The sequence below is a fragment of the Papilio polytes genome, unplaced genomic scaffold (genome assembly GCF_000836215.1).
Source record: "Papilio polytes unplaced genomic scaffold, Ppol_1.0 DF822845.1, whole genome shotgun sequence".
NCBI lineage: Eukaryota > Metazoa > Arthropoda > Insecta > Lepidoptera > Papilionidae > Papilio > Papilio polytes.
This window is the reverse complement of record NW_013526359.1, coordinates 3,510,434-3,524,129: the sequence shown is the minus strand read 5'-3', so window position 1 is coordinate 3,524,129 and position 13,696 is coordinate 3,510,434. Positions and strand designations below refer to the sequence as shown.

General features: G+C 35.3%; 1 protein-coding gene across 1 annotated transcript in view; it reads left to right on the top strand.

Moving 5' to 3' along the window:
* LOC106105503 (protein kibra) overlaps window positions 1-11,695 on the top strand; it is a 73,788-nt gene extending 62,093 nt beyond the window's left edge. The window contains 13 exon segments of the mRNA XM_013285853.1: window positions 299-457; window positions 633-734; window positions 837-938; window positions 1,224-1,341; window positions 1,947-2,124; window positions 2,944-3,097; window positions 3,773-3,864; window positions 4,286-4,431; window positions 6,382-6,492; window positions 7,329-7,442; window positions 8,197-8,343; window positions 9,381-9,563; window positions 10,047-11,695. Of these exon segments, the coding sequence (XP_013141307.1) occupies window positions 299-457; window positions 633-734; window positions 837-938; window positions 1,224-1,341; window positions 1,947-2,124; window positions 2,944-3,097; window positions 3,773-3,864; window positions 4,286-4,431; window positions 6,382-6,492; window positions 7,329-7,442; window positions 8,197-8,343; window positions 9,381-9,563; window positions 10,047-10,368 (1,928 nt within the window). The 3' untranslated portion in view covers window positions 10,369-11,695.
* The last annotated feature ends 2,001 nt before the right edge of the window (window positions 11,696-13,696 follow it).

Here is a 13,696-nt window from a genome sequence, read left to right as displayed (position 1 = left end):
CGCGAGATGGTCAGACGACATCGCGGCAGTGGCGGGTTCGGGTTGGCTGGACGTGGCGAAGGACAGAGAGCACTGGTCAAAGTTGGAGGAGGCTTTTACCCATCAGGGATCCATACAAACATTAAAAATAAAAAAATAATACATAAGTCTATAATAAAACATAAAGTAATTGTATGGAATGTATATAAAGCTAAATAAATAAATAAATAAATAAATAAGGGTAGGGTAAATATCATTATTTTATATTTTGGGAATATCTAACTAGACTTTAAAATCTGAACTCACGATAAAGTGATTCTCAGTCTAATTAGGAGTTAGTTACATAATAATCCTTACTTAATATATATTTTGCAGGTGGAAAGACAAAGGCGGCAGCAGCGAGAGTTGGAGGAGAAACTGGCGGAGATGAGGATAGGTGTCGCCACTGGACTCAATGAGATCACAGGACATGCAACCAGTGAGTGTCATTTATCATAAAACCATATATTATCATATTAATAATTAATAATAATCTAGCTAGAATAAACCAATGTAATGGTCCTTTGAGTCAGAATTCTTTATTACAAATATTTCTTTCTATTAAGATTTTAAGCTTGTTTTTATTCAATGTATGATTAATATATTTTTTACAGTCCCAGTACAACTGCAAGGGCCAGGCCGGCCTGGTGAGCCCTTGTCGCCCATATCGGAAACACCCCCGCCACCGCTCTCGCCTAGAACTCCCTCTTCTAGTGGTAAGATTCATTAATACTCGTCTACAATCTATCTTTGCGTCTTTCTGTCTACTCCTTTTTTATAAAAAGATTGAAATGTCAATATAGAAGTGTAAATTTCAGGTACAAACACTAGATCAGTGTCAGCGGCAGTTAGTGACGAGTCGGTGGCGGGTGACTCTGGAGTGTTTGAGGCGGCGCAGGGCGGAGACGCTTCTAACGCAGGTATATAGCATTATGTACTACTTTATGTAGCTAATTATAAAGATACACTATTAGAAATACATAAAAAAAATATTGTGAAATGTAATTAATAACTGTATTATGAAAGAATGTTAAATAAATCTGTTATGGTCCTTCGAGTCGGATCAATGATTTTAGTAAACGTTTTGCTTATAATTAATATATCTGAAAAAAAAAAATCAAAACAGATGTTAAAGAAATTATTATAAATGGTCCTTCGAGTCAGATCAATGTTTTTATTTAATGTTGTATTTATTGTTATTCCAGTGAACAGTGCACAAATTGAAATCAAATTGCGCTACTGTCCTGACGAGAGCGCGCTGGAGATCGGAATATTAAGAGCACGCAACCTTCACGCACTTTACATCGATATGGGAACTGAAGTGTAAGTGTTTATGCACTTGCAGATTTTACACAGATTTTCTATGTATTAACGGTTGTCCGTGAATTTGAGTTGTAAAAAATGTAGCCTATACATCACCACATATATCAGCTATCTCCAGTCAAAGTCCCGTCAAAATAGGTCCAATAGTTTCGGAGATAACCCGGAACAAAAACTGATAGTCAATTATTACCGTTACAATGGAAATCTTGCTTTATTGTCATTGGCTTGTGCTTTTTGTCCCTTTCTCCCATTTTGTTCCAATTTATTCATATCCTTTATTGAATAGCGTGAAAATATACAGCCTATAGCGTATCGAAAGTGTAGGGCTTTTTATTGAAAAACGAATTATTCAAAAATTTGCTGTGATTGCTGATTTCAAACATACCCAGAAGTGTATAGATTTTATTATATACTATCTGTTGCTCGCGATTTTGGCCGCGTAAAATTATAAAATATAGCCTATACACTGCTAACTTACCTTTTTAATGGTGAAAGAATTTTTGAAATCGGCCCAGTAGTTTTTGAGTTATTTCAATACAAATCTCATTATATTAGTATAGAAAGTGTAGATAGATTAAGGACTAAATGTAAGTTGTGTTGTCCAGCGCTGTCCGCGGCGCGCTAGTGGTGGGCGGCGGCGGCGGCGTGGCGTTCGGCACGGCAGCACTGGCTTGGCGCGGCGCTGCACTGGCTTGGCGCAAGATGCAGCGGGCAGCGCTCGGCTCGCGAGCACTCCGCGCTGCCACCTTGCAGCTAAACCTTACCGCCGGCACCGAGTGTCTCGTTAGTATTTATGCTATCCTGGTACTTTGAACTCCTCATGTCTAACACTCCATATATTTGTACTTTGATATTAATTATTTCTTATGATTAATTATTAGATAGTTATGCAGTCCTGGTACTTTAAACTCATCTTGTATAGCAGCAATAAAGTTATCTTGGTACTTTGAATTATTTCTCTAGTCAAATGTAAGCAATAGATAGTTATACAGTCCTGGTATCTGAACTCCTCATGTCTAGCGCTCCATAGTTATGTATCTTGGTACTTTTATATTAATTCTTTCCCTTGTCTAATTTAACCATTAGATAAGTTATACAGTCCTGGTACTTTAGACTCTTTCTTTGTCTTACCAGACACTGCTACTGCACTCCATAGCTATTCCGCCTTGGTACTTTGATTCATTAGTAAGGGGCCTCGTTTAGTAATATCATTCAGTAGCTATGCTGCCCTGGAATTTCGTTCCATGTGAGGGATCACGTCGTAGTAGCATTCAATAGCTATGCTGCCCTGGTACTTTAAAGTCCATCCCTTGTTTAGTAGCACTCCAAATTTATGCTTCCCTGGTACTTTGGTCCCATTTAACCTTTGATCTATTTGCTGTACCCAAAGTCATTAATTGATCACTAAGTGAGCCCTTATCGATTTTGAGTGTACTTTCTAGTGTTAATTTATGATGATAACTAGCCAAATTCGAGTATTCGGCGAAAGCCTTGAGTGCCATGTGATTAAAACAAGGCGAGAGCGATTTTATTCTGATTTCTCAGATCATTACAACAATCAACCTTATTACTATGTATATTAAAGTTGTATTTCCTTTGCAGGGTTGTGCACAAGTCAGTTTGGCGGATTTCGACGCGGATACAGTGTCCCAGAAGTGGTACAATGTGCTGAGCTTCCGCAGTATGAGGAGAGATGAGAGCTCCGATGAATCTACAGTTATCTCCTCGCAGACCTCCACTCTCACCAGGAATAGAGGTTAGTTGTGTTACCTAGAGTTAATTCATCACTAAGGACAGTACTAAAGTATACACTTATCTCTCAAGACATACAGACATATTGAGAATCTCCTTTTTTGGAAGTCGGTTAAATAAGACCGAAAGGTTTGGAACATTCTAGAATTTATGTACAGAATACTTGTTAAGGAGAAGTCATACTAACGGACTGATTATCATATCATAGTTACATAAGCAGTCTTTAAATGTAGATTTATCGTTCTGTTCCTACTACACTTAGTAACTATTTCACGACTTCGATTTTTGGATATTATTTTTTATTAACAAACTAGCTGTTCCCATGCGGCTTCATCCGCATGAAATCATGAAAATTTTATTTTGTTGTTTACATTTGTGAAATTATCAATAGCAAATGTCAAAATATCATGACATTATTAACCTTGGCAATCTTGCTTCCTTGATGTTGGCAGCAACTTATGGTTTCTTTCCCACATTAGGGTTTTTATCCAAAATATTTACCCCGTAAGTTTAATGGCGTGAAAATATGTAGCATAAAGCGTCACGTAAGTGTAGGGCTTTTTAATAAAGAAAGAATTATTCAAAAATCTGCTGTAATTGCTGACATCTTAGGTAACAAAAAAGTGTGTGTTTACGCTTTATTATAATAGTATAGATATGTATGTTTTTATAATTCCAGGTCCTGAGAGTATGACGGGTGCGGAGTGCAACGTGGACTGTGGAGATAACTCCGCTTCAGAGGACGATGAATCTAGAGAACCACTAAATCAGGTATTTATCACATTTAAGTAATTTTACTAATATTATAAATGCAAAAGTTTAGACGGATGGATGGATGGGTGTTTGTTAGAGTTTGTAGCCTAAACTGCTGAACCGATCTCGATGAAATTTGTCATAGATGTAGAGGATAGTATGGAAGAACACATAGGCTACTCAATTTTGTTTTTTTATTACCACACGAACAGAGTCGCGGGCAAAAGCTAGTTTATATTAGAAATGCGAAAGTTTAGACGGATGGATGTTTGTAGCCTAAAGGGATGAACGGAATTTGATTAAATTTGGTATACATGTAAAGCAAAGTTTGGAAGAACACATAAGCGGACAGAGTCGCAGGCGAAAGCTACCATATGGAAATATATTTTTGTTATAATCACTATTATTTGGGTTAGCTTCTAGATCTTTTCTCTTCCAGATAGTGGAAGAGGATTCATTCGAGGACTACATTCCCGAGGAGGATATCGCGCTGGAGGAGGAGTTCCTGCACCCTGCCACGGCAGAGAAAGAGACGAACACAGAGTGCAACTTTTGTCCGGAGGGAGCGAGACAGCTGCATAGACGGTGAGTCATCTTGGAAATCTCGTTAGTTTATAATCTGACGGTAATAAGGTGTAGGGATATTTTATGTTGGGTTTTAATGGTGACGGTTATATGGCTTTTATTTTAATGGGTTTAATGTAATAGAGATTCAATTTAATCTTGGAATTAGTTACTTTTATTATTTCGTTCATATTTTCATTTATGTAACATTAAATATCATACTGTATGTAACTGAAATTCGGCTATAAAAATGTATTGTTGTCTCATTTATTTTAAAGAAAGAAGGAGATGGCATGTTTCGTCAGTGATAACACATGCTGTAAATAGCTAATTACAGTTGTGGAATTTTACTTCCTACCCATTTAGAAAGCATTTCATTTGACAGAATGCTAAGTCTATAACTCTTAGGGTCCATACACACAGTCTGTAGTGGAGAGCAAAGATTTTTTTTTATTAAAAGACGTGCGAAGCTTAAATATTTATAGTTAAGTTACTAGCGACTAGCTGTTGCACGTGACTTCGTACACGTGGAATTAAAAAAAAATAAAAAAATGTAACCTATGTTACTCAATGATAACGTAGCTTTTTAATGGTGAAAGATTTTTTGAAAACGGTTCTAGTAGTTTTTGAACTATTTCATGTCATCACCATCCTCCTTATCCTACTGCCGTAGTGTCGCAACAGGTTTTTGTCCTCTACATAACTCTATACGTCATCTCAGTCATCACTCCCTTCTTGATCATGTCACTTTTCAAGCAATCCATCTGTTTCAAGGTCACCTCTACCCCTCTCTTTAATTAACTACAGTAGAACCTCGATAAATTAAAGTCCAAGGGAAACACAAATAAAGTTATAGAGGTTTTAAGTTATCAAGGGTCTATATTGTAGAGGTTTTGGGCTCTGATAGGAAGGAAACATATTATTTTTTGAAGTTAGAGGTTTTTAAGTTACCAAAGTTTGAGTTTTCGAGTTTCTACTGTATTTCATTACATACGAAAATAGTATACATAAATCTGCTCTGTGCTTCAGTCTGTGTACTGACCCTTACAGTGATAGATTGTACCATTGTGTATCTGGGAAGGTAATTTATTTCTCTGAGTATACAAGGGGTAAATGTTTGATGGCAGATACATAAAGTGCTTGCGGCGCGCGGCGGCCGACGGGAGGCCGCATCACGACACCGCCTTACTAAAATAATATTACAATAAAAAGATATTTGTACATAGTTTATATAGATAGGTATGTTATTGTGTCGTGTGCTGTTACTTATTGCTAATTATTTTTGTTATGGCTACTAAAATACTCTATGCTATTTAGTTAGTAAATGTGTGTTATCTACTCTTAAGTCAATGTCCTCTTAATCGGAACAATTTTGGTTTCCCGGAACTAATACGGCTTGCTGATAGACAGACGGACAGATTTTTTTTAATGTGATTTTATTTATCAGCAACGCATATACAATATCTTCGCGAAATCTGGAATTTTTATTTATTTCAGCATTAGTGAAGAAGTTAAATTTTGTCCGATAAAAACAATTGTAATGGAATTTGCAGTGATTAAAATTTCTTATAGTAAATAAATTGTCTAAAATAATTTATGTTTTAATAAAAATGTATTTGCTATATAATTTTTAATGTTTTATCAGCCATATTACAAGCATGATATCGCATGAAACGCATGTCTCTTGGCATATGTATGGATAATATAGTTAATTTGTGTGTTTTTACGTCGTTTAAATTGACAATCCCTTTAAAATGAAATTTGGTATCTTTCTATAAACAACATTAGATTGAAGTATTGCACAAGTTTTAAAATAAAACAACAGTATTCAGTTTTAAGCGATCTTATTAAGTGTTGAATAGAAATATATTTATACAGAAGGTATAACTTAGTGATTACTTAATGATTCTGAGTGCGGTATGTTTCAAAATATAATTTCTTCAAGAAGTTAATTAACTATTTATTTTATAGAAAAAGTCAACAAGCAAATGCTAGCAGCGAGGAGCCATTAGCCACGATAAAGCGGTCTCAAACATTCTCACCACAACCGCAGAGTATTGGCAAAGGACATTATATATGCAGGTTAGTATTATACGTTATTTATTTTAAAAATAAATGCGTTATTTATTTTAAAAAATGAGAGAACTATCTTTTGTAGTGTAAACCGTGTACAAGAAATGCCAACAGGAAGAAAGCGCACTGGCATTAATTTACCTCAATTTAATTTAAATTTAGTTCTGACTTCACAGTTTTTTTGTTCTGTTTTTTTTAATTAAATATTACCCGTTCTTCGACTCTGTCCGCTGGAATTAAAAAAAAGAACTTACTTACTAGTATATTTCGAGATATGATCAATATAAACTTTCACGTCCTACTTCTTACTAATATGACAAATACGATAGTTTATATAGATGGATGTTTGTTTGTTAGAGTTTGTAGCCTAAACAGCTGAACACTCTGGATAAATGTGGTAGTGCCCGTTTTAACATGTTAGCAGTGCAGGGCACGCCCCCAGTAATACCACGACCACACAGAAGACAGCCGTCAAATGGAAGCAATTCCGGTTTCGTCTGATGAGTGTGGTGCTGGAGGCCTTATTTAAGTCTCTTTCTCTACCATCCTTTTCTTATAAGAAAATGATGGGAACGGGAAGTGGATTTGACGGTGGAGAAGATGCATGGGAAGGGGAAGTATCCTCTTTATGTGCGTCTCCTCCTCCGTCTGATATGGGTAGGCAACGCATCTGCGATTGCGGATGTCTATGGGCAGGGGTCGCTTCGCTATTTTGGCTGATTCAGGTAGCCGCTTGCTCGTTTGCCACCTTATGTTATAAAAAAAAGAACACAGGCTACGTACTTTTGTTTAATTCAACGTGGAGAAAATCGGTTTATAATATTAGTAATTTATTCCAATTTCAGACTGAACCGTTCGGAGTCGGACTCATCAATGGTGCAGTACGCGCGGCGCGGCGCGCTGCAGCCGCCCGCCGGCATACCCTTCGACAGGAGTGTGCGAGAGCGCAGGTCGCTCAGGTAACGAAACGTTTAAATAGCTCACAATACACCTTTACACATTACCTACCACCATCACCAACCATTGCCCCATCAACCTTCAGGTCATAGGGGTTGAATCGCGGGAGAGCGCACACGGTCTGACCGCATGCACCTTCTAGTAGTCATTTTTTCTCACATATTTACGCAAATAAACCATTAATATCGCCTGTTGTTTTCGCTATTTTTTCACGCTATTAAACTTACGGGGTAAATTATTATTAAATTGGAAAAAATCCTCCATTGGGAAAGGGAAACAAGCTGCCAACATTGAGGAAGCAAGATTTTAATATTTGTTATTGAAAATTTAACAAACGTAAAAAATTAAATAAAGTCTATATAATTTCGTGTGGATGAAACCGCACGGGATTAGCTAGTTTTTATCCAATTACTAGCTGTTCCCGTGCGACTTCATTCGCATAAAATTATGAAAATTTTATTTTGTTTACATTTGTCAAATTATCAATTGCAAATGTCAAACATTATGACAAACTATGGCAACCTTGCTTCCTTGATGTTGGCAACAACTTATGGTCTCTTTTCCACATTAGGGTTTTTTTCCAAAATATTTACCCCTTAAGTTTAATGGCGTGAAAACATATAGCCTAAAGCGTGTCGTAAGTGTAGGGAGTTTTATTAAAAAAAAATATTCAAAAATATGCTGTGATTGCTGAGATCTTAGGCAACAAAGAAGTGTGTGTTTACGCTTTATTACAATAGTATATTGTATGTGCAGGTGGGGCCGCGTGCGCGGCGCGCGGGCGGCGGGCGGGGCGCGGCGCGCGCGCACCTCGCTGGACCTCACGCTGGACCTGCGCGCGCAGCACGCCCGCCTCGCTGACCTGCAGGCGGAGATCGCCACACTCGCACTACTAAAGAAAAGGTAAACATACCTTACACACAAACTTCCATTGTTACATAATCACCAACTAATACGTCCCCACTGAGACTCGGAGCCTACCTTAAGTTAGGACTAGGCCATAGTCAACAATGATGGACAACTGCATGTTGGTTGAATTTACCCAAATCTTTGAAATTTTTCTTCCAATATGTGCAGACATTACGATGTTTTCTTCATCGTAAAATTATGTACATATTAAATTCGAAAATCACATTAGTACATGGTGGAATTCGTACCCGAGACCTGTAGTACATGTCAAGCGTTTAAACCCCTGAACCACCGACGCTTCTATAAAAAGCCACAAACTTCTATGAAAATATGACATTACTAGCTTTCTAAATCTATCCGATTGTATTATGGATAAAGGAATTAACTAAATGATGGAATTAAGTAAACTAAAGTAAGCCTATGTGCTCTTCCAGACTTCTCATCAGCAGTTTAAATTACAAACTCTAGTAAACATCCATCTGACTAAACTCTTCGCTTTGATTTCTATGAGCTTGTATGGAGGTAGACTATTCGACTTCTAATTGTGTAAACAGTTGTGGCTGAGAAACAATCGACAATCGCGCATCAGTTTAGCAAAATATTCACTGAATAGTTCCACACCTTCGTCAGTTTGTAATATACTAATTGTTACTCGCGACTTCGTCTACGTCGAATTAAAAAACGGTTGAATAAAACTTAGCTTATGTTACTCAGCGATAACGTAGCTTTTTCACTTATTAAAATACATACAAAAATCTAAAAATACAAATCTTTCCTCTATATATTATTAACCAGCTTTTGCCGACAACTTCGTCCGCGTGGAATTAAAAAAAACACAAAATTAAGCAGCCCATGTGTTCTTCCAGAATATTTTCTACATCTATGCCAAATTTAATTGAGATCTGCTCTGCAGTTTAGGCCACAAACTCTAACAAACATCCGTCTAAACATTTGCATTTATAATATTAGTATGATATAGTGTAGTTGGCCTAGTTATGAGGTCGTCAGTTAAGAATTGTATAATTGTGTAGACTGGAGGAGGCGTGCGGCGGGGGTGGCGGCGCGGCGGGCGTGGCGGCGTGGGCGGCGCGCGACGAGGCGCTGCGGCGGCTGGTGGCGGCGCCCGCCGGCCCCGCGCCGCGCCTGCTGCAGCGCACCGCGCGCGAGATATACCGCTTGCGGCGCGCCAAGCGGCCAGACCTCGTCACATTCAAGTAACTATATATTTACTACCCTTAATCACCACGGAATTTAAAAAAAAATATCCTATATCTTAATACAGACTGCTTTTTACATCTGTGTAAAATTGAAACGAGTTCCATTACACAGTTCAGGAAATACGTAACAAACATTCATCTATTCAAATATTTATAGTATCAGCTTATATTTAATTTTAAAAAAAAACAAAAGGGAGTATCCTATGTGCTCTTCCAGACTATCCTCTACATCTATGCGAAATTTTATCTAAATCCGTCCAGCAATTTAGGCTACAAACTCAACACAGCCATCAATCTAAACTTTTGCATTTACAATATTAGTAAGAAGTAAGATTAGTAAGAAAGCTGCGTGGAATTAAAAAAAAATACTGTCAAATCTCAACAGAAATAATTAAATCGTGAGGATACGTAGATTCATACATTTAAATTAGTATTTACAATTAATAAGAATAAAATACTAATAAATATATTTCTTTACAGAGAAAAGATGGCATTCTTCACACGAACAAAGAGCGTCATCCCGATCCCTCCCGACGAGGAAGGAGACCTCTCCGGGGAGGAATGGGAGGGGGAGCTAGAGGAGAGACGCACTCCCGACGGCAGATCTTCTAAAACTTCCTACGAGCTAAGAAGGGAAGCAAACCAGACAGAAACCAGCGAGCAAGTCGTAGAATGCAAGAACCCCTGCTTGAACCCTGAACCCCATTTCGAGAACCCAGCAGAGAACCATCAAGAAGAGAAAGAGACAGAAGAAGTTAGATATGATTTCGTTGTGGATAGAGTTCTTGGTGTTCAGGTCTAAAAAAGGAGGTTGTGAGTCTATACTGTCATAGAGTATACAATTTATAGACATAATTTTTTATTTGTTTCCAGTTTTTTATTAACAGACAATAGATTTTTTAAATCGCTTGCTTATTTTCTTGAAAATGACTCACAATTCTGATATTTAAGTGACTTAATTTACGTCAAACCCGAAATATATGTTTAGTTCTAACTGTACAGTTAAAACTGAACGTTTATAACGAGTTTGAATAATTTAAATAAAATGGCACCGTTTGAAAATCGCATATAAAATATCTGTGATTAATTTGCCTGATGAGATTTGTTGGATTTAAGACTGACGGAAAAAAATGTTTAAATTGCACTTATATATTGTTTTCTCAAAAAATTAAGTACAGTCTTCGTTTTTGATATTACGTAATATTTTTTTAATATAAAATAACCGGAAATATAAAACTTGGTAATACATAGAAATGTATAATTTCTGTGGTTACTTATTTTTTAATTTCCTGGTTATACGAAGTTTTATTTCAGGACTCTAAGCTATTCGTATGTGCAAGTAGAGTGCCATATCTTTGAATGTCGTGTTTCGGAATCTTCAAAATTCAGTTGTTAATCACGACTATATATTTTGTATTTTTGATATAAATGTTTTTATATGATCAATTTTATATGTACAAAAGTATAGTGCCTTAACATCGGTGCCTTATGGACGCGAAAGCCTTAGTGCCATAGAGTGGCATCGTGTGGCATAGAGTGGCATAGTGTGGCATAGTGTGGCATGCTTCACGTTAGGGTACTTAGCTTGTATGGAGTCACAAAATATTATGCCAAACAATTAAACGTAATTAGAAACTAGTTGAGTGGGGAATGTGACATTAGCTGTCACCGAACGATTATGGAATACGTTATTTTATAATCCGACTAGACAAATTATAAAACTGACAACGCAAAAGGTAATCTTAATTCATAAATTGCTAAAATAATAAATTCTTTTGTACAATATTTGCTTGTAATATTTAAAAATATGTTTCATCCATTAAAATTTTTTTTACGGGCCATCTTGGCATTTTATAATTTGCCTAGTGAGATAAACTCGTAGTCCACAATCGATTGGTAACATATAGCTCTGTTTTTCTTTGTAAATAAAAATACGTAAAAACCATAGTAAGTGGTGACCCACCGGAATAGTCAGTTTTAATTCAGTTTTAACTAATTTTTTTTCTTTTATAAAACTCCACCGAATAAGTAGGATTTGAAGATGGCCAAATAAAGATCGCTTTGTACATAAAAAGCTCTGAAATGTCTCACAGCTACGGTAATTTTCAAACGAAAGAACATAAAAAAAATACAAATCAAACTTCCATAGTAGCACTCAGGGAAGTTAAGTGACCACTAAGGAGAGATAAATTTCGTAAGATAAGAACTTCTCTGAGTGGTGTAAAGATTATTTAAACTATCATATTGCATATGCAAATAATAAATATTGTTATTAGGTAGTTTATATTTTTATGTTCAAATTCAATGTAAGCAAGAAATAAAATTTACACCACTGATCTCTATAAATGGACAGGCTAGAAACAGGAATTTGTAACTATTGATTTATTTAATTTGCGGTCGCGTTTTAGAACTTATGTTAGTGACTTAACTCTCATTAACTTAAAAATGTCTTTTTAGCTACAAATGAAGTAAAAGATTAAATTTACAAATAATCGTCTATCTATTTATAAAGATCTATGATTTACATTTTACTGTCTAATATTTTTTTTTGTCTATGGAATAATTTTTACAAAAAAAACATGCTATGAATTGTAAAATCAACTTTATTAAGGTAAAATTTATATATTACAGGTTTCTCATAATCTTATTTCTATTGGATTCGATTATGTTCTTTCGTTTTTATACCGTATCTGCTAATATTTGAAGTTTTTTCATTCCTCATGGAAAATCAATATATGGCATTTTCTAAGAATATCCTTAATTAGATACACTAAAAAAATCTTCATAAACAAAGTTACTAATAAAAAAAAATATTTTTTTCGTAAATTGAAGTCAATTTTTTACCGTGACTAGCGATAGAGATTTTTTGATAAATCAGCTATTTTAAAATGCGTGAAGTTTTATTCAAGTAACCGTATTCTTGCGAAATTAATTATGACCAATAAAGAATTTATACCGAAAGGGTTAAAACATGCGTTTAATAAAACAGTATTAAATGTTTGTGTAACACTTAACAAAATATTTTTTTTTAAATTTTCTTTAGTTTTCAGAAATTGTTCCTACAGTTTTCTGTATGTTAATACGAAATCTATACTATTATAATAAAGCGTAAACACACATCTTTGTTGCCTAAGATGTCAGCAATTCCAGCATTTTTTTGAATAATTCCTTTTTTAATAAAAAGCCCTATACTTAGGTCACGCTTCAGGCGCCATTTTCACGCCATTAAACTTAGGGGTAAATATTTTGGATAAAAACCCTAATGTGGGAAAGAGACCAAAAGTTGTTAACATCAAGGAAGCAAGGTTGCTATGGTTTGATGTCATGTCATTTTGACATTTGCAATTGACAATTTGACAAATGTGAACATTAAAATGAAGCTACTAAAAGATTAAAATGTATTTAAAAGTGTTTTTAATAAAGGATATTTTTATTAAATTTTATATACAAATACAATATGGAAATGATTTATTCCGACAATTAGGATCTGAAATTTGTACTGAATCAGTTGTTAGGGATGTCTCATCGCGAGGTCGTTAGTGTAAAGTGTAATTGTACATTGTGTAAATTATAGCTAGTAATCTGTACATAATAGGTTTATGACGCTTCGTATTCTGATTTTTATTAGTATATATGTAGAATATAATGGATGTTGTGTTTTTTAACATAACGCATCGTAGTGAAACTTAGAGCCTGTCCCACCAAATTGTAAATGTGATGGAAATATCGGATTTTGTTACATTTGACAGTGACGTCATTTAAAGTTATCAGATTCTCAGCCAGTGGTGGGACAGGCCCTTAGTCTTGTAATGTTACATTTTTTGTAAAAAATGTATATTTTATATAAACATTTATGTGAAGTTTCTACATATATATTTTTTTGTAATTGTTACTCAGGTGAATTTGGATTTGCCAAATTAATATAATTTGTTTTTTTTAATTCTTCCATTAATGAAAGGGTTTTATTATATTTTGTAAAGATGCCACTGACGTTAGATGGTTCGTAAATAAAAATTGAAAATAAAAATAAATAATTTAATTAAATGAATTGTTTGATTTTACATTTTCTTATTATTCTTCAAGCTTAGAAAAACCTACTTTCTCCAATCTTCAATGTTCTCATATACTCC